General features: G+C 37.6%; 1 protein-coding gene across 1 annotated transcript in view; it reads right to left on the bottom strand.

Moving 5' to 3' along the window:
* The window catches only part of LOC138439222 (phosphatidylcholine translocator ABCB4-like), a 134,311-nt gene that overhangs the window by 50,085 nt on the left and 63,588 nt on the right, over positions 1-20,638 (bottom strand). Inside the window, exons 4-9 of the mRNA XM_070292380.1 lie at positions 18,218-18,389; positions 16,132-16,245; positions 14,041-14,151; positions 13,696-13,821; positions 4,828-5,036; positions 4,308-4,476 (exon numbers count right to left, since the gene is read on the bottom strand). Coding sequence (XP_070148481.1) covers positions 4,308-4,476; positions 4,828-5,036; positions 13,696-13,821; positions 14,041-14,151; positions 16,132-16,245; positions 18,218-18,389 — 901 coding nt within the window. The remainder of the gene's footprint in view (positions 1-4,307; positions 4,477-4,827; positions 5,037-13,695; positions 13,822-14,040; positions 14,152-16,131; positions 16,246-18,217; positions 18,390-20,638) is intronic.

Consider the following 20,638-nt stretch of genomic DNA (forward strand, 5'->3'; position numbering starts at 1 on the left):
ATAGAGAGTGAGTATTATGGGGTACAAGGGTTTTTTTTTTTTTTGAATGATGAAAATATTCTGCAGTGAGATCATGCAGATGGTTGTAAAATCTTGTGAATATATTAATACTAAAAACCAATGACTGTGCATTTAAAAAGGGTGAACTTCATGGTATATGAATCTTTTTAAAAGATTCATCAATCTTTTTAAAAAGAGCATCCACAAAAATTCTGAAAAAATTAATAAATATCTGGGTAATAGCTCTACTAGATACTAACACATAAAAAGCTACAGCAATTAAAACAATAAAATCCAGGGGAAGCTATCACATGAACAGACAACTTGATCAACAGAACCATACGGAGAGTCCAGAATAGACATACATTTTTAAGAATTCAGTTCAGTTCAGTTGCTCAGTTGTGTCCGACTCTTTGCGACCCCATGAACTGCAGCACGCCAGGCCTCCCTGTCCATCACCAACTCCCAGAGTTCACTCAAACTCACGTCCATCGAGTCGGTGATGCCATCCAGCCATCTCATCCGCTGTCATGCCCTTCTCCTCCTGCCTCCAATCCCTCCCAGCATCAGAGTCTTTTCCATTGAGTCAACTCTTCACATGAGATGGCCAAAGTATTGGAGTTTCAGCTTTAACATCAGTCCTTCCAAAGAACACCCAGGACTGATCTCCTTTAAGAATTAGTGTGTGATAAATATGCATTGTCTATCAGTAGAGAAAAGGCAGACTATGGGATTAATGGCACCGAGTCAATTGTGTAGCCACCTGGAAAAAAAAAATGTGGTCTTTCTTCTTCAGGCCTTATACTAAATTGATGAATCAATTATGTTTCAATAAATATAAAACAGCCTGGTAGCTCAGATGGTAAAGAATCTGCCAGCAATGCGGGAAATCCAGGTTTGATCCCTGGGTCAGGAAGATCCCCTGGAGAAGGAAATGGCAACCCCCTCCAGTATTCTTGTCTGGCGGAGCTACAGTGCATGGCAGGCTACAGTGCATGGGGTCACAAAGAGCTGGACGTGACTGTGTGATTAAGCTCACAGCACAGGAATGAAAGGTAGGCCCAAACAGAGGAAGCACTCATCTATTAGGCTTTTTGACTTCTGGGAGGAAAAAGCATAAATGGAAACTTTGAGGGATCATTTCATTAAATCACTATTTTCATTCTTTTCCTGCCCCTCCAGTATGGAAATACTATGAGTAGAAGAGGGACATAGGTACAAAACTTTGTGATTATTGACTTTCTTTAAAAAATCAAAATATCAAGTCTGCTGTTCTATTCTTCTTTAAGATTTTATACTGAAAACCTATTATTTATTTTGAAGAACAGTTGCTATCTATTCAGCCAAAAGTGGATATGGTCATTAATTATTTGTTTCTAATGTAGAACTGTATTATTCAATGAGCTAGGCCATGGTAATCAATTCAGTAAAAATTTATTCAGGCTTTACTATGTGCAGGCACTGGAGTGGGTGTTATACAGTAAACATGAGCCATTTATTAGTTCTGCCTCTTAGGAGAGAGATAGAGAGAGAAAGCATATAAATAAATAGCTAAGTACAATAACATGGTGCCAGACAAGAGACAGTGATAAATGTAGAAAGGGGCTACAAAAGGGAAATATTACGCTTCCAGGTTAGGTAATCAGAGAGGAGAAACAGTAATAGTGTTACATCCTTATGCTCCTCAAAGGACAGAGAATTACAAAACTCAACTTTCATTGTTAAAAGACAGTTGTTTTTAACCAGGTGGACCAGCCGACTGACTGACCAGTATCACGGGGAGAGAGTGCAATAATGAAGGACTTCCCTCTTAAAGACATAGTTTATTGTCTGAAAAACATATCAGTTATCTTGCAATGTATGGAGTCTATTCGGTAGATTATAAACCATCTATAGCAACTATGTAGATAACAAATGGCCACAAGCTTTGCGGCTATTCCCATTCAGAGATGGACTGTATTTTCCCACCTCCTCAAATCTGGGCAGGCCATGCGACTAGTTTTAAGCAAAAGATGTGAAGGAATGAACGCTTGTCCAATGTCCAAAGCATAGACTTCAAGAGGCCTTATAGCTTCTGTGTCTGCCAACACAAATTGAAAGAAGCACCCCACTGCAGTACTTGCCTGGAAAATCCCATGGATGGAGGAGCCCGGTAGGCTGCAGTCCATGGGGTCGCTAAGAGTTGGACATGACTGAGCGATTTCACTTTCACTTTTCACTTTCACTTTTCACTTTCATGCATTGGAGAAGGAAATAGCAACCCACTCCAGTGTTCTTGCCTAGAGAATCCCAGGGACGGAGGAGCCTGGTGGGCTGCCGTCTATGGGGTCACACAGAGTCGGACATGACTGAAGCGACTTAGAAGAAGAAGAATGTATCCAAATATGAATTAAAACTTGCAAGGATACAACTTTTGTTGACAGAATTCACATCATGAAAAACTTGTCAGTAATTCTGTTTGTTTAGCACAGCAAGGGCTACTATCCTGAATGTACACATCCTAGAAAGTTTTGGGACCTGGGTCCTAGGGCTGACTAGGAGTTTTTTCTCATAAATATCCCTTATCATATGTAACTTTATGCTAAAAAAAATCTATATTGACATGTTTTAAATCAATTGTTTAATGAATGCATGTATTTGTTTTTATGATTTCCTGATTTAAGTCACCTCTAATTAACCAACCAAATATATTATATTTTGGTTCATTGAGACTTAATATATGACTTCCCTGGTAGCTCAGACAGTAAAGCGTCTGCATACAATGAACCTGGGGAGACCCAGGTTCAATCCTTGGGTCAGGAAGATCTCCTGGAGAAGGAAATGGCAACCCACTCCAGTATTCTTTCCTGGAAAATCCCATGGACAGAGAAGCCTGGTAGTCCACAGTCCATGGGGTCACAAAGAGTCAGACACAACTGAGCGACTTCACTTTCAAGAAAGCAATGTAATTCAGTACAAAAATTTATGAGGAATAATTATCATATTCTCTCATTAATTATTAAATTACATTATATAAAATAAGCCAAAATGTTAATATGATAAACCACAAGGCCTGAATTAACTACAGTTTATAGCACACAAGGCAGTTGTGTTTACTTAGGATTCAAGTATACATTTTCCTGAGAAAATAAGGTTCATACAGCTCATCTGTATAATTTCAAGAGGACATATATATATATCATATATATATAATATATATACCTACACATATATGTGTATGACTGAATCATTTTGCTGTACACCTGAAACTAATGCCACATTGTAAACCAACTATATTTCAATAAAAACTGAAAAATAAAGTAGGTCAATTCAAAAAAAATTTCAAGAGGCAATTTGGATAGACTGTTAAGTAACTTGCACATTTTATGACAAAACTTTCTGAAGTCAAAAATGTTCATGATATTTATGTGCTTGAAATCTATTTACATAGTGTCATCTGACTCTAGTTTTTATACTATGTTGTTATGACAGATGACATCAGCACTAACCTTGAAAGTGTCCCAAGATAAGGTTCATCCTGTGAAGCTTCAGCTTAGTAAAGACGATAGTGAGAGATTTAGAAACACTGAGCCAGGCCCATGAGTTCAGCAGCCTTGAAATATGTTCCTTATTTATATGCTTAAAGAAACACACACAAATTGAACTTTATTTCCAGAGAAGCACCCATTCACTTTTATGAACAGATAAAGATGATGTACTGCTACAAAATGAGGCAAGTATTTTGAACTGCTTTTCAGATGGACCACTGGGTAAGTAATCAGAATTTTCTTTGTACATTTTACCACAAGAACTTTTGATCAAAGTCCTAACCTATATGTAAACAAACAAAACCCCCAAAGCTAAGCAGTTCACTGCACAGGTCTGGACTGGGGGATAACTGCACCTTGGTCCAACAAAGCAAGCCAGCAAATGGGCTGCCCACCTCTCTGCAACGTGCCCTGACAGAAAGGAGAAGTCAAGAAAGTCCCATGGCATTGACCTGTACACACTGCTGTATTTAAAATGGATAACCAACCTACTGTATAGCACAGGGAACTCTGCTCAGTGTTATGTGGCAGCCTGGATGCGAGGCGAGTTTGGGGGAGAATGGATACGTAAATGCTGAGTCGCTCTGCTGGCACCTGAACCTATCACAACATTGTTAATCAACTAGACTCCAAACGAAACACCACGTTAAAAAAAAGCCCCACAGGAGAGCTGCATCTGCTCTCATATTCATGTTTTTCAGCCTAGGCCTGCAAAGCATTGGTAAGAATTTCAATAAAGTTTCATGGGGCTGGCTCTTCAGGCGTTGAAGATCCACTGACCTTATCCAGGGCTGCCTGAACCTCGGCTTCACTCTCCGTGTCCAGCGCTGAGGTGGCCTCATCCAGCAGGAGGATCTTGGGGTTGTGAACCAGGGCCCGGGCGATGGCGATTCTCTGCTTATGTCCACCGCTCAGCTGAACCCCTCTCTCTCCAACCAGGGTGTCAAATCTGTACAACAGAAAGCGTGGTAGAGCTCTTGAAATATTTCAAATAGAAGAAGCTATGGAGTCTAGGAATTCATGGAAGACAACAGGGCGCTTCATTTTGACTAGTGTAATGAGTCACAAATCATAATAAATCATATCACATTCTAAAAAACCACTAACACAAACTCTAGAAAATTTCCTATGAGTCATTGTACCAAGCTACACTCCTTGACCCTCAAAATGGATAATTCAAGGGACTTACCTAGCAAATTTGGACAACCTGGAACCTCAAACATTATTAGCTTATTTAAGCTTCGAAGAAAGAACTCGGTGGCATTAAGTGAAGTTCAAGGGCACGTAAATTAACAGCGGCTTTACCTGTGGTAATCTCATGATAAACTCATAGGCGTTGGCTTCCTTCACAGCTTGCTTTATTTCATCCATGGTGACATTTCCACGGCCGTAACGGATATTTTCAGCAATGGTGGTAGCAAAGAGCACTGGCTCCTGACTCACCACTCCAATTATTTCCCTCAGATACTTTACATTAAATGTCCTAATATCCTGCCCATCGATGGTAATCTGAAGAAACAAGATACTTCCATTAAGTATTTTAAACCATCTGACGTTGAAAACATTTGTTACCAAAAAAGCCTTAGCTAATACGTGATTCACGTTGTACAGCAGACACCAAGACATCATTGTAACGGAATTATCCGCCAATTAAAAAAAAATAACAGGCAAGTTGATTCCTCCAGTTCCATTCTTATTTCTCAAGATTGCTTTGGCAATTCGAGGTTTTTTGTATTTCCATACAAATCTTGAAATGATTTGTTCTAGTTCTGTGAAAAATATGGCTGGTAGCTTGATAGGGATTGCTTTGAATTTGTAAATTGCTTTGGGTAGTATACTCATTTTCACTATATTGATTCTTCCGATCCATGAACATGGTATATTTCTCCATCTGTTAGTGTCCTCTTTGATTTCTTTCATCAGTGTTTTATAGTTTTCTATATATAGGTCTTTAGTTTCTTTAGGTAGATATATTCCTAAGTATTTTATTCTTTTCGTTGCAATGGTGAATGGAATTGTTTCCTTAATTTCTTTTTCTACTTTCTCATTATTAGTGTATAGGAATGCAAGGGATTTCTGTGTGTTGATTTTATATCCTGCAACTTTACTATATTCATTGATTAGCTCTAGTAATTTTCTAGTGGAGTCTTTAGGGTTTTCTATGTAGAGGATCATGTCATCTGCAAACAGTGAGAGTTTTACTTCTTCTTTTCCAATTTGGACTCCTTTTATTTCTTTTTCTGCTCTGATTGCTGTGGCCAAAACTTCCAGAACTATGTTGAATAGTAGCGGTGAAAGTGGGCACCCTTGTCTTGTTCCTGACTTTAGGGGAAATGCTTTCAATTTTTCACCATTGAGGATAATGTTTGCTGTGGGTTTGTCATAGATAGCTTTTATTATGTTGAGGTATGTTCCTTCTATTCCTGCTTTCTGGAGAGTTTTTATCATAAATGGATGTTGAATTTTGTCAAAGGCCTTCTCTGCATCTATTGAGATAATCATATGGTTTTTATTTTTCAATTTGTTAATGTGGTGAATTACATTGACTGATTTGCGGATATTGAAGAATCCTTGCATCCCTGGGATAAAGCCCACTTGGTCATGGTGTATGATCTTTTTAATGTGTTGTTGGATTCTGATTGCTAGAATTTTGTTGAGGATTTTTGCATCTATGTTCATCAGTGATATTGGCCTGTAGTTTTCTTTTTTTGTGACATCTTTGTCAGGTTTTGGTATTAGGTTGATGGTGGCCTCATAGAATGAGTTTGGAAGTTTCCCTTCCTCTGCAATTTTCTGGAAGAGTTTGAGTAGGATAGGTGTTAGCTCGTCTCGAAATTTTTGGTAGAATTCAGCTGTGAAGCCGTCTGGACCTGGGCTTTTGTTTGCTGGAAGATTTCTGATTACAGTTTCAATTTCCATGCTTGTGATGGATCTATTAAGATTTTCTATTTCTTCCTGGTTCAGTTTTGGAAAATTGTACTTTTCTAAGAATTTGTCCATTTCTTCCACGTTGTCCATTTTATTGGCATACAACTGCTGATAGTAGTCTCTTATGATCCTTTGTATTTCTGTGTTGTCTGTTGTGATCTCTCCATTTTCATTTCTAATTTTATTGATTTGATTTTTCTCTCTTTGCTTCTTGATAAGTCTGGCTAATGGTTTGTCAATTTTATTTATCCTTTCAAAGAACCAGCTTTTGGCTTTGTTGATTTTTGCTATGGTCTCTTTTGTTTCTTTTGCATTTATTTCTGTCCTAATTTTTAAGATTTCTTTCCTTCTACTAACACTGGGGTTCTCCAATTCTTCCTTTTCTAGTTGCTTTAGTTGTAGAGTTAGGTTATTTATTTGAGTTTTTTCTTGTTTCTTGAGGTATGCCTGTATTGCTATGAACTTTCGTCTTAGCACTGCTTTTATAGTGTCCCACAGGTTTTGGGTTGTTGTGCTTTCATTTTCATTCGTTTCTATGCATATTTTGATTTCTTCTGTGATTTGTTGGTTATTCAGAAGTGTGTTGTTCAACCTCCATATGTTGGAATTTTTAATAGTTTTTCTCCTGTAATTGAGATCTAATCTTAATGCATTATGGTCAGAAAAGATGCTTGGAATGATTTCAATTTTTTTGAATTTATCAAGTTTAGATTTATGGCCCAGGATGTGACCTATCCTAGAGAAGGTTCCATGAGCACTTGAAAAAAAGGTGAAATTCATTGTTTTGGGGTGAAATGTCCTATAGATATCAATTAGGTCTAACTGGTCTATTGTATCATTTAAAGTTTGCGTTTCTTTGTTAATTTTCTGTTTAGTTGATCTGTCCATAGGTGTGAGTGGGGTATTAAAGTCTCCCACTATTATTGTGTTATTGTTGATTTCCCCTTTCATACTTGTTAGCATTTGTCTTACATATTGCGGTGCTCCTATATTGGGTGCATATATATTTATAATTGTTATATCTTCTTTTTGGATTGATCCTTTGATCATTATGTAGTGGCCTTCTTTGTCTCTTTTCACAGCCTTTGTTTTAAAGTCTATTTTATCGGATATGAGTATTGCCACTCCTGCTTTCTTTTGGTCTCTATTTGCGTGGTATACCTTGCCTGACTTCAGGCTCTACTACAAAGCCACAGTCATCAAGACAGTATGGTACTGGCACAAGGACAGACATATAGATCAATGGAACAAAACAGAAAGCCCAGAGATAAATCCACACACATATGGACACCTTATCTTTGACAAAGGAGGCAAGAATATACAATGGAGTAAAGACAATCTCTTTAACAAGTGGTGCTGGGAAAACTGGTCAACCACTTGTAAAAGAATGAAACTAGATCCCTTTCTAACTCCCCACACAAAAATAAACTCAAAATGGATTAAAGATCTAAATGTAAGACCAGAAACTATAAAACTCCTAGAGGAGAACATAGGCAACACACTCTCAGACATAAATCACAGCAGGATCCTCTATGATCCACCTCCCAGAATTCTGGAAATAAAAGCAAAAATAAACAAATGGGATCTAATTAAAATTAAAAGCTTCTGCACAACAAAGGAAAATATAAGCAAGGTGAAAAGACAGCCTTCTGAATGGGAGAAAATAATAGCAAATGAAACAACTGACAAACAACTAATCTCAAAAATATATAAGCAACTTATGCAGCTCAATTCCAGAAAAATTAACGACCCAATCAAAAAATGGGCCAAAGAACTAAATAGACATTTCTCCAAAGAAGACATATGGATGGCTAACAAACACATGAAAAGATGCTCAACATCACTCATTATCAGAGAAATGCAAATCAAAACCACAATGAGGTACCACTTCACACCAGTCAGAATGGCTGCGATCCAAAAATCTGCAAGCAATAAATGCTGGAGAGGGTGTGGAGAAAAGGGAACCCTCCTACACTGTTGGTGGGAATGCAAACTAGTACAGCCACTATGGAGAACAGTGTGGAGATGCCTTAAAAAATTGCAAATAGAACTACCTTATGACCCAGCAATCCCACCGCTGGGCATACACACCGAGGAAACCAGAATGGAAAGAGACACATGTACCCCAATGTTCATCGCAGCACTGTTTATAATAGCCAGGACATGGAAACAACCTAGATGTCCATCAGCAGATGAATGGATAAGAAAGCTGTGGTACATATACACAATGGAGTATTACTCAGCCATTAAAAAGAATTCATTTGAATCAGTTCTGATGAGATGGATGAAACTGGAGCCGATTATACAGAGTGAAGTAAGCCAGAAAGAAAAACGCCAGTACAGTATACTAACATATATATATGGAATTTAGAAAGACGGCAATGATGACCCTGTATGCAAGACAGCAAAAAAGACACAGATGTGTATAATGGACTTTTGGACTCAGAGGGAGAGGGAGAGGGTGGGATGATTTGGGAGAATGGCATTCTAACATGTATACTATCATGTAAGAATCGAATCGCCAGTCTATGTCTGACACAGGATACAGCATGCTTGGGGCTGGTGCATGGGGATGACCCAGAGAGATGTTATGGGGAGGGAGGTGGGAGGGGGGTTCATGTTTGGGAATGCATGTAAGAATTAAAGATTTTAAAATTAAAAAAATACATATAAATAAAAATAATATATGTGAAAAAAAATAAAAATAAAAAAGCATTGTTTTCCTAAAAAAAAAAAAATGAAAGAGGTCTTTTCACACCAACTTTTAAAATGTTCAAATATATTGTTAAGTGAAAAAAAAAATAACAATAAACGCAATGGGTCCTAACAAACTGAGTGAGCTATTTATTATTTTACCATGACACGTAAATAAAATGGTGCTAATAAAATTTTTTCTTTTCCTTTTTTTGGCCATGCCACTTGGCTTGAGGGGTCCTGGTTCTCAATCAGGGAATCAAATCCAGGCCCACTGCAGTCAAAGTGTTGAGTCCTAAACCACTGGACGGCCAGGGAATTCCTGCTAATAAAGTTTCTTCATTAGCACTCACATAATATTAAAAGTCAGCAGCAGTAATTTATATCTTTGTTCTTTTAAAAGACACTTTAATGGGATTATCAGCTATTTCTGCTTGCTGTGTTTACAAAGATCTTATATTTTGAATGCTTTAATCTTTTATTTAAATTATTACCATTCAATTTATATATTGGATTCTATTATTTTAATTGGGATGTTTCCAACATTGGTAAAACCATCTTTTAAATAATCTTTATCAGAACTTTACATATTATTTTTAGAATATAACTCAATAAAATCTGTTTGCTGACAAGACAAAAAAAAAAAACACAAAAAACCTTAGCTAATATTTAACTTAATTCAGTGGTTAGAAATCAGAATTGGAAATAAAGACCAATGTGCAAGGCTAAAAATAAAGTCTATTCTCTCTTTTGATTTTATTATCTTATGTATACCGTTTTTCATGGATGGAATATTCTCCGACCTAATAGGAGTAGAAGATACTAAGAAGAGGTGGCAAGAATACACAGAAGAACTATACAAAAAAGATCTTCAAGACCAAGATAATCACGATGGTATGATCTCTCACCTAGAGCCAGACATCCTGGAATGTGAAGTTAAGTGGGCCTTAGAAAGCATCATTATGAACAAAGCTAGTGGAGGTGATGGAATTCCAGTTGAGCTATTTCAAATCCTAAAAGAGGATGCTGTGAAAGTGCTGCACTCAATATGCCAGCAAATTTGGAAAACTCAGCAGTGGCCACAGGACTGGAAAAGGTCAGTTTTCATTCCAATCCCAAAGAAAGGCAATGCCAAAGAATGCTCAAACTATCGCACAATTGTACTCATCTCACACGCTAGTAAAGGAATGCTCAAAATTCTCCAAGCCAGGCTTCAGCAATACGTGAACCGCGAACTTCCAGATGTTCAAGCTGGTTTTAGAAAAGGCAGAGGAACCAGAGATCAAATTGCCAACATCCGCTGGATCATGGAAAAAGCAAAAGGGTTCCAGAAAAACATCTATTTCTGCTTTATGGACTATGCCAAAGCCTTTGACTGTTTGGATCACAAGAAACTGTGGAAAATTCTGAAAGAGATGGGAATACCAGACCAGCTGACCTGCCTCTTGAGAAATCTGTATGCAGGTCAGGAAGCAACAGTTAGAACTGGACATGGAACAACAGACTGGTTCCAAATAGGAAAAGGAGTACGTCAAGGCTGTATATTGTCACCCTGCTGATTTAACTTAGATGCAGAGTACATCATGAGAAACACTGAGCTGGAAGAAGCACAAGCTGGAATCAAGATTGCCGGGAGAAATATTAATAACCTCAGATATGCAGATGACACCACCCTTATGGCAGAAAGTGAAGAGGAACTCAAAAGCCTCTTGATGAAAGTGAAAGAGGAGAGTGAAAAAGCTGGCTTAAAGCTCAACATTCAGAAAACGAAGATCATGGCATCTGGTCCCATCACTTCAGGGAAAATAGATGGGGAAATAGTGGAAACAGTGTCAGACTTTATTCTGAGGGGCTCCAAAATCACTGCAGATGATGGTTGCAGCCATGAAATTAAAAGACGCTTACTCCTTGGAAGGAAAGTTATGACCAACCTAAATAGCTTATTTAAAAGCAGAGACATTACTTTGCCAACAAAGGTCCATCTCATCAAGGCTATGGTTTTTCCTGTGGTCATGTATGGATGTTAACGTTGGACTGAATGGAAAGCTGAGCGCCGAAGAATTGATGCTTTTGAACTGTGGTGTTGGAGGAGACTCTTGAGAGTCCCTTGGACTGCAAGGAGATCCAAGCAGTCCATTCTGAAGGAGATCAACCCTGGGATTTCTTTGGAAGGAATGATGCTAAAGCTGAAACTCTAGTACTTTGGCCACCTCATGCGAAGAGTTGACTCACTGGAAAAGACTCGGATGCTGGGAAGGATTGGGGGCAGGAGGAGAAGGGGACGACCAAGGATGAGATGGCTGGATGGCATCACTGATTTGATGGATGTGAGTCTGAGTGAACTCCGGGAGTTGGTGATGGACAGGGAGGCCTGGCGTGCTGCGATTCATGGGGTCCCAAAGAGTCGGACACGACTGAATGAACTGAACTGATGATTTTGCTTACCATTATTAAATCTGAATTCACTGTCCATTTACCTGCCTAGTCTACATATCACTTTGATGGCATTATGGTGTTTTACTCTACATAATATATCAATACCATAACGTACTTCAGCATTTCCCACCTGCTGAGTATTTGGGTTCATGCAAAGCACACTGAAGGACAATCATAGTAGAAGGACAGAATTACCAGACTGAAGAGAATGTTTTATTTTTTCTTCTCCAATAATAATTGCTTAACTCATACGATGACTGGCACATGTTGGGTATTTATTATTTGCTGAATAAAGGTTGAACAAACTCTCTAGAAAGATTTTTAATAATTTAGGGTGGCAGCAGGAATATATAAATATGCATTTGCTTCACTGTAATTTACTGGCTTTTATATTAATGTCTTTTCTAATTAATAAGTGTATGTTGTAGCTTATATTTAATTCATATATAAGTGAAATTGAGCATTTCTTGACGCTTTTTTACAAATCTACATTTATTCTCAAAAGATATGCATGTTCATAGCCTCTGACAGATTCACATTAATTTATAAAATAGTAATATAATAGTTTTACCATATATCATAAATTTTTCATTGCAATTTATTTCTTTCTTAAACTATAGCTTTACTGATTTTTATTGGAGAGAGGTTTAAGGGGAAATTGAAGCAATCAACTGTACCACTGGGCATTTTTTCCATTATTTCAGCAGTAAGAAAACTGTTAAATCACAATGTGAACAGTGAATATCTCTGAGTTACAGAATTTCTGAAGACTTTTTTCCTGCTGACATGTATTTTCTTTTAAAAATGTATTACTCCAATAGTAATTTTTAAAATGTTTTCAAATGCTTACCCTCAGTGTAAGTATTTACTAGGTTCTTTTTTAAAAATAAAGAAAACTGTTTATACTTCAACCAACCTAGAGTTTGCTTTAGGAAATGAGAAGGGGCCCATGTTCCTACTTGGTGTATCAGATTTTTCAAAGAAATTTTGTTAATTTTATTAAAGAAAGTAAATAATTCGTGTATCCTAGAATCTCTGTCCTATATTAATGCCTTTTTGTGTTTTTATGTTTTCCTCTGTAACTTGTAAACTTCTGTTTTCATAATTATAATACATTTCAATGTCAGGTAAACTCAATGTTCACAAGTCGGTACAACTGAGGAAATTTGAATATTGACTGTGGGCCCCTATTGTATTAACGTCAAATTTACTGAATTTGATAATTGTTTTGTGATTAAGTAAGACAATATTGTCTTCTCAGAAAATACATTCTGCTTTGCTATATCCCTGAAACGAACACAACATTGTAAAACAACCTATAATCCAATAACATTAAAAAAAAGAAATTATATTCTAATGTATGTAAGGGTCAGGGGGCCATAATATCTTTAACTTACTCTCAAAGGTTCAGAAAAAAACTGGTATGTATGTTTGTGTTCTGTTTTATACATACACACAAACATGCAGTAAGAAAGAGATGATAATAAGGCAAGTAGGTCAAAATAAAAACAATTAATAAATCTGGATGAAGAGTATATGTGAGTTCCTTACTTGCAACTTTTCTGTAAGTTTCAATTTATAATAAAAATTTTAAAAGATCAAAAAACTATACCCTAGGCCATTACTGTTTCTCATGTCCCCAGTTTCATGGAGACTGTTCCACTTTCCCCTTCAGATATTCCAACATTGAAGAAAACTCAACTGTCTTTGATGAATTTAATTACTGCCCTAAGATTCCTTGTGACCCTGAAAACAAGCTTATTGGCAGTTACTAATGTGGAACATTTTTAACCAAACTCAATAAGTCATTGAAAATAATCCTCTCAGTGGTTTGGATGACTGTTTTCCAGTGACATAGTGGATTATGAAAAGCTTAGTTGGAACAGAGGAGAGCATTGTCTAGCTTCTTTGAGTTTTATCATCTTGACTACTTTTGCCAAATATCCCAAGGGTTTGAAGGTCTTATCCAGATGCATTGCAATTCCATAGCCTTTTTCTTTTTTTAACCAAAATTGGATTCACATGCAAATATGTTACCAAAAAAAAACATTTCTAAGGGCTATTTGATACGCAGCTTCCCATTTTGAAGAGTGGGGTTCTTCCCACTTACCCTCCCCACATCAGGGTCATACAGCCTCTGCACCAGCTGGACTACTGTGCTCTTCCCACAGCCGCTGTTCCCAACCAGGGCCACCGTCTGCCCGCTCTCTACCCTCAGGTTGAGGCCCTTCAAGATCTTTAAGGGAAGAGAGAAAAAGAGTACACTTCACATCAAAAGCCTGAAAGAGAAGTAATCTGACTCAATTTTAAAGTTGGAAAAATAGTATTAAATAAGGGACTATAACCCCCAAAGGAAAAGGCACATACATATGAAAATAATAGAGACTGTGGATTCCTGAAGATGATTAAACAATCAATCTAAATTAGGAATCCCTATAAATATAACTTACAATACCTGGACATCAGGCCGAGCAGGATAAGAGAAATGAACATCTTTGAACTCCAAATTCCCTTTGATGTTGTCTGGTTTGTGTCCTCTCTCTGAAAAACTGTCAATTTTAGGATCCTAAACAAAACAAAATTCAATGGCTATTCCATCATAGCATTTCTAAGGAATATGCTTCAGCAATTACAAAAACAGGACCCAGAAAAGCATAATTCCCTTCATGTGTGTCAGAACCCAAGTTGAAGACTGTATATGTGTGTGTGTGTATGTATGTGTGTGTGTGTGTGTATGTATGCATGTGTTTATGTGTTTAAGGAAGTATTCCTTCTCTGAAAATAGGTTTTTCTTAAAAAGTACATAAGGGACATTTTCTTTTCATTTCATATGATATTTCACTTTAAGTTTCTGGCATATCCTCATAAATTTTCTAAATGTACATTCCTACAACTGCATTTACAAAATAAACTATAATTGATACATCCAGGTTTTTCTAGTAGTCATGTATGGATGTGAGAGTTGGACTGTGAAGAAAGCTGAGCACCGAAGAATTGATGCTTTTGAACTGTGGTGTTGGAGAAGACTCTTGAGAGTCCCTTGGACTGCAACGAGATCCAACCAGCCCATTCTAAAGGAGATCAGTCCTGGGTGTTCATTGGAAGGACTGATGTTGAAGATGAAACGCCAGTACTTTGGCCACCTTATGTGAAGAGCTGACTCATTGGAAAAGACTCTGATGCTGGGAGGGATTGGGGGCAGGAGGAGAAAGGGACGACAGAGGATGAGATGGATGGATGGCATCACCGACTTGATGGACGTGAATTTGAGTGAATTCCGGGAGTTGGTGATGGACAGGGAGGCCTGGCGTGCTGCAATTCATGGGGTCACAAAGAGTCAGACACGACTGAGCGACTGAACTGAACTGAACTGATAGATCCAGGTATTTCAGCATTTAGTGAAAATTAGCTTATTCTTAAACAATAAGTGTGACGGACTGGACTGAGAAGATTGAAAAATTGGTCAGGGACAACTTAGTTTGGAATGATGTAAATTTTCAATATATGCAGAAGCTGAACAATTTTCTCATGATTTAGATTACTGAAACAGGAATTGCTTGGACTCACAATTACATTTCAGTTAGCTAGTTAGCATTTTCTCTGTGTAAATGCAGAGACCACCTTTAATGTGTCAAAATCATTTTCTTTATTTCACTTCAGTCAGGATAACTTATGCAATACAATTGATTCAAAATTATATTATATATACAGTGATCTTTTTTTTTGTTTGTTTTTTTCTGAGGGAGAGGGCAATCCACAGCAAAACATACTATCAATTTTGGTCCCACCAATCACTTTTCCATCCACTCATCTTGTCTATAAAGCATAATATTCTTAGTCTGGCTACCAAATGAAAGAGAAAAGGAGAAAAACTAGGAAGACAAACATCTTTGCTTTGAACTCTAATAATAACACACTAGTTCAGATGCACTTTCCTAAGTGAGATCAGTGCTATTTGATTACAGATAAGCATTCAGAAATATTTTTTCTTTAAAATAAAGTTTATTTGAGAGAGAATTCTTTAAAAAAAAAAAACAAACTTGTTCTCCTTTATAAAAGTTCTTAGCACATTCTGCCTTTTATTCCCCAATTGGCTAACTCAAAACTTAAATTTATTAAACCCTAACTTGAGGCAGGCACAGTAATAAGCACTCCTAACCTCATTTATTCCTCACTTGGAATCTCATTTCTATTCATTTATTATTTTGTATTGATTCTTTAATTTGGAACCAGTGTGAATGTTACAAATAGCCAAGTCTAGGCTTAGCCAAAAAAAGTTTCCTCATCATTTAGAGCTGGTTTTGATTACTGATCTTGGGATCCTGTGAGTTCTCAGACTCAGAATATAATGCAAATAATTAACCTTGAAAAACAAATATTTATTTTCAAACTTTCACAAATATTCAAAAGAGGCATTTGGTTTTATTCATTAATAAGCAGAGGTTTTTCATGTCACTTAATTTTTACAGGACATTTAACATAAAGCTAGATTTAATTATCTAGGCCTCAAAAAAAATTTCAGCATTAAAAACAATAAATGACTCACGTTATCAATAATAGCAAAGATTGCATATGCTGCTCCTCTTGCATTGGCAAAAGCGTCAATACAGGGAGCAGCCTGTCCAATGCTGAAGGCTCCGATCAGGATTGAGAAAAAGACCTGAGCAAAAGAATACAAGGAAAAGTTACGTGTCCCATTCCAGTGTCCACTGTCATCTCAAACAATGTGTTTGGAACATAGGCTACCCAAAGCGTCAAGATTAGGTCTATCCCTTGAAAACTTTTTTCAGCACAAGAGCAAAATTTATAAGGTAACTACAGAATTTTGTTGCACAAATGGGTTTCTTTAACCTCAAAAATATTTTTTTCATCTATCTTGTCAAACTATTGGTTGTTCTTCTCCTGGGCTTAGACAAAATGACAAAGATTTTTCAAACCTGTTGCCTTGATTCTGAAGCCATTGCCACCAGAGGAAAACTTTTCCGTCAGTATTATTCAGTACTAAATTATTTTCTCTAACTATGCATGGAATTACACAGAATGTTCAAGGTGAAACAAGGTAGATTTTGGCCCCATATAACTTTCCTTAAAAGTGCCATGTTATATATATATATATACACATACATATATACATACATTTTGATAAGATGTCTAACATTAAAGAGTAACGGTTCATGCATTATACATCACATCTGTGTGCATTGATTAATAATTCCTCTACACAATTAGCCTGTACTACAGCACACAGACTTAACACATTTCCCTTCTTTTTTTTTTTTTCACTAGGTAAACAAATTGATACAGAAAAGTCAAGACTGTAGTTTCAGGAATCCAGGTTATTAGCATACATTAACTCAGAAAAACCTAAATGAAGAGAAATAACTCCTTTCTCTCTGGGCTTGGTGAAACATCTACTTATAGTTTGGCTTTTCTCAGAAGATGACAAATAACAATAACACTTAACACACCAGAACTCAAATATCTATCTACTGTCTGTAATACAGAGAAAGACCAGCAAGAGAGCAAAAAAATGTCCCTACCAGAAGCAATGCTAGAAAGTTAACACACTCGAGTTCTTGGTCTTTATGAAGAGGGCATCACTGGGCTCCCTGCATCATGCGAGTCACTCTGCTCCCCTGTTTGGGAGAAGTCACTGTCTACACCCAACAAATGGGGAGACCAGGCCAGAGAGGATGAATACCAGAGTCAGGGCTCAATCTCCCTGCTTTGTAAAATTTAGCAAATGAGGAAGTAAAGAGAGGTGGAGTGCTTCCAAGCTGACAAGGAGAGGGGACCAACATGAGAAAAAACAGACTCAGCAGTGATGAAACCTCATCCAGCCAAACAGCCCTCCACACTTCAATGGGGGTCTGAAGGTACCACTCTAGAGAACATTCTGAAATGATAAATTTCCGTAATGCCCCTAAGTCATCATCAAGGGGTCAAACTGTGTTCCATGTCCTCTCTTTAGAAAGACAGGGAAGTGCAGGTTTTAAAACATGGCTAGTTGAATGGTTACATGTTGTCGTGACCACCACTGACATGGAAAGAAGGTCACAATATGTTGCTATTTACAAAAAGATATGCATAATGCAATTTAGGTTTCAAGAGAAACAAACCCATATACAGAAAATACCAAAAGTTATCATTATGTGTATATGGATTTTTAGATCGTAAGTAATTCTAGGTAATTTCTAATTTTTAAAAGTATTCTAATCTTTTGTATAACTAGTATGTATAATTTTTCTAATCAATAAATGAACTTATTTTCATTTTATAAAAGAAAAAAATACTAAAATCACTTTTCATCTTGTATTTGGATAGCCAATATGATACAAATTTAATATTCTCTCATACTATGAGAGACATACTATGCCAATTGATATTTTTTCATTCATAAATTCTTTCCAGCTTTTTTCATATGCTCCATATGTTTCTCAATTGGTCTAACCACATGTTATGCTCTGTGTATTCTAGAAGGCCAGCTCTGCCCACAGGACTGAGCAAAGATATGCCACAAGTAAAAAGGTTAGAACCATAGTTCATCCTTCAAAAAGGAGGAAAATGAAAGAAGAGGTAGATAGATAAACAATATTTTCAGATTTGTAACAAATATTAGGAAAACAACTTACTGTAATTGCATTTCCAATAGTGTATTCTTTCGCTATAACTAGAGCGGATCCATACCAGAAGGTCAGTGCGTATGATGCATATATTAGCAGGAAGGCAATGCCCATAGAAATGTTCGCTGAAAGAGCTTTTTTAATTCCAATCTTTTTGGCATTTTCTAGATGTTTCTGACACCTACCAGAAAATTGCAGGGAACAAGGTATAAAGAAGGTTGAGAAGTGCTTGCAAACAAGACTCTCAACCAGGGCTGAACATTCTTGCAAACGAGATGTTCAGCTAAGAATCCTGTTTGTTCCTGTGGGAAAAGAACATTTCTTGCACACAAGGATGTTTCTCTGATTCCTCAAAAGGAACAGACCCTGGGACCAAACGGATTCTAAGTTGATAAGGAAGTTCCCCAAAACAAAGTCTTAGCTGCAGTAAATAAGTCAAGGTAAAAGTTATCTCGCCCTGCGCCTGCGCACTGTATAGTCTTTGAATCATAGTGCTTGGAAGCTTGCCCTGTAGGTTGTTATGCAAGGGATATAAAATAAAGCAGCTGTAAGAAGCAAGTGTTAAAAATATAAAGATTCAAACAACTCTGCACTGTTGGTGTTTCATTCTGTCGCCAACAGAAAATGAAGGGGGAAATATGATAAGAATCCATAATCTTAGCTATATTCCCCTCCTGGACAGCTAGAGGTTTAAGGGACAAAAACCATCAACCAAGAAACCCATGGAGACACCCAGCTTCCCGGGAATTGAACCAATGCAGGGTCAGCCTGGACCAGAGCCCAGCTGAGCCTTTTCTCTACTGGCTTGGATCCATCTCCCTCGGTCCCCACCAGTCCCAGCAATGTTCCCATAGCTGATCCAGGACTGAACTCCCAACCCTGGGAGAACCTCACCATCAACCTTCATGGCCAGCGTCACAAGTCAAGGTTAAGGAGGAAGAAGAGAAACCAAGCCTACCAGGAGTGACACCAAAATGTAAACTGCAAACACTGTTTGGGACTCTTAAGGCAGTTATATTCTCAAGACAGGCTAATTTGTCTTCTCTGCTGTCCCACTGGGTGAAAGTGAGAGTGTTAGTCACTCGGTAGTGTCTGACTCTTTTCAATCTCACGGACTGCAGCCCACCAGGCTCCTCTGTCCATGGGACTCTCCAGGCAAGAATCCTGGAGTGGTTTCCATTTCCTCCTCCAGGGGAGCTTCCTGACTCAAGGATTGAACCTGGGTCTCCTGCATTGCAGGCGGATTCTTCACCATCTGAGCCACCAGGGAAGCCTGACCCCATTGGGTAAGGGACGGGAATTTTACCCGTTTGTGTACTTATACTCCAGCCTTTGCTTTTCTGCTTTGCTTTGGTTTCTGTTTTGTTCTTTCTTTTTTTTTTTTTAATTAAGCCAGGGTACAGGGTATAAAGAGGTCACTGAGTGAGTGAGTGAAGTCGCTCAGTCGTGTCTGACTCTTTGTGACCCCGTGGACTGTAGCCCACCAGGTTCCTGCGTCCATGGGATTCTCCAGGCAAGAGTATTGGAGTGGGTTGCCATTTCCTTCTCCAGGGGATCTTCCCAACCCAGGGATCAAACCCAAGTCTCCTGCATTGCAGGCAGACGCTTTAACCTCTGAGCCACCAGGGAAGCCCAAGATGTCACTACTTACGGGATATGGTTTCTTACTCAACTCTTTTAGATTTTAGTTTCATCACTTGTAAAATGGAATTACTTTTTAAAAATTGAAGTATAGTTGATTTACAGTGTTGTGTTAGTTTCAGATGTGCAAAGAGATGCAGTTATACACACACACACACACACGTATTCTTTTTCAGATTCTTCTACCTTACAGATTATTACAACATATTGAGTGTAGCTCCCTGTGCTATTCAGGTCCTTGTTGCTTACCTATTCTATATAGAGTAGCGAGTATATGTTAATCCTAAACTCCTAATTTCCCCCTCCCCTCCTTTTCCTTTTGGTAACCATAAGTCTGTTTTCTATGTCTGTGAGTCTGTTTCTGTTTTGAAATAAGTTCATTTGTATCATTTTTTCTAGGCTCCGTATTATCATAGGATATTTGTCTTTGCCTGGCTTACTTCACTTAGGATGACAAACTCTAGGTCCATCCATATTGTTGCAAATGGCATTATAAAATGGAGTTACTAATGCCTACCTTGCTAGATGATTGCGAGGTTGAAGGACAATGTCAGAAAGTTGTTAGAACAGTGCTGGCACATAGTTGGCAAAATCTGATAAATCCTATTCTTATTCTTTTAGAATTTAATCTCTTCCTAAATACCACTCATTCTATTATTACGATAATTTTAAATATTAAGTAAAATCCATTATTACTGGCTTCTGGGATTTGACATGAAGGTACACATGTCTAGAATGGTTCTGTTAAATAACAACATTTTTTCCATCAATTTCAGTTAAGCCTATCAT

This window comes from Ovis canadensis, chromosome 4, assembly GCF_042477335.2.
Source record: "Ovis canadensis isolate MfBH-ARS-UI-01 breed Bighorn chromosome 4, ARS-UI_OviCan_v2, whole genome shotgun sequence".
Classification (NCBI taxonomy): domain Eukaryota; kingdom Metazoa; phylum Chordata; class Mammalia; order Artiodactyla; family Bovidae; genus Ovis; species Ovis canadensis.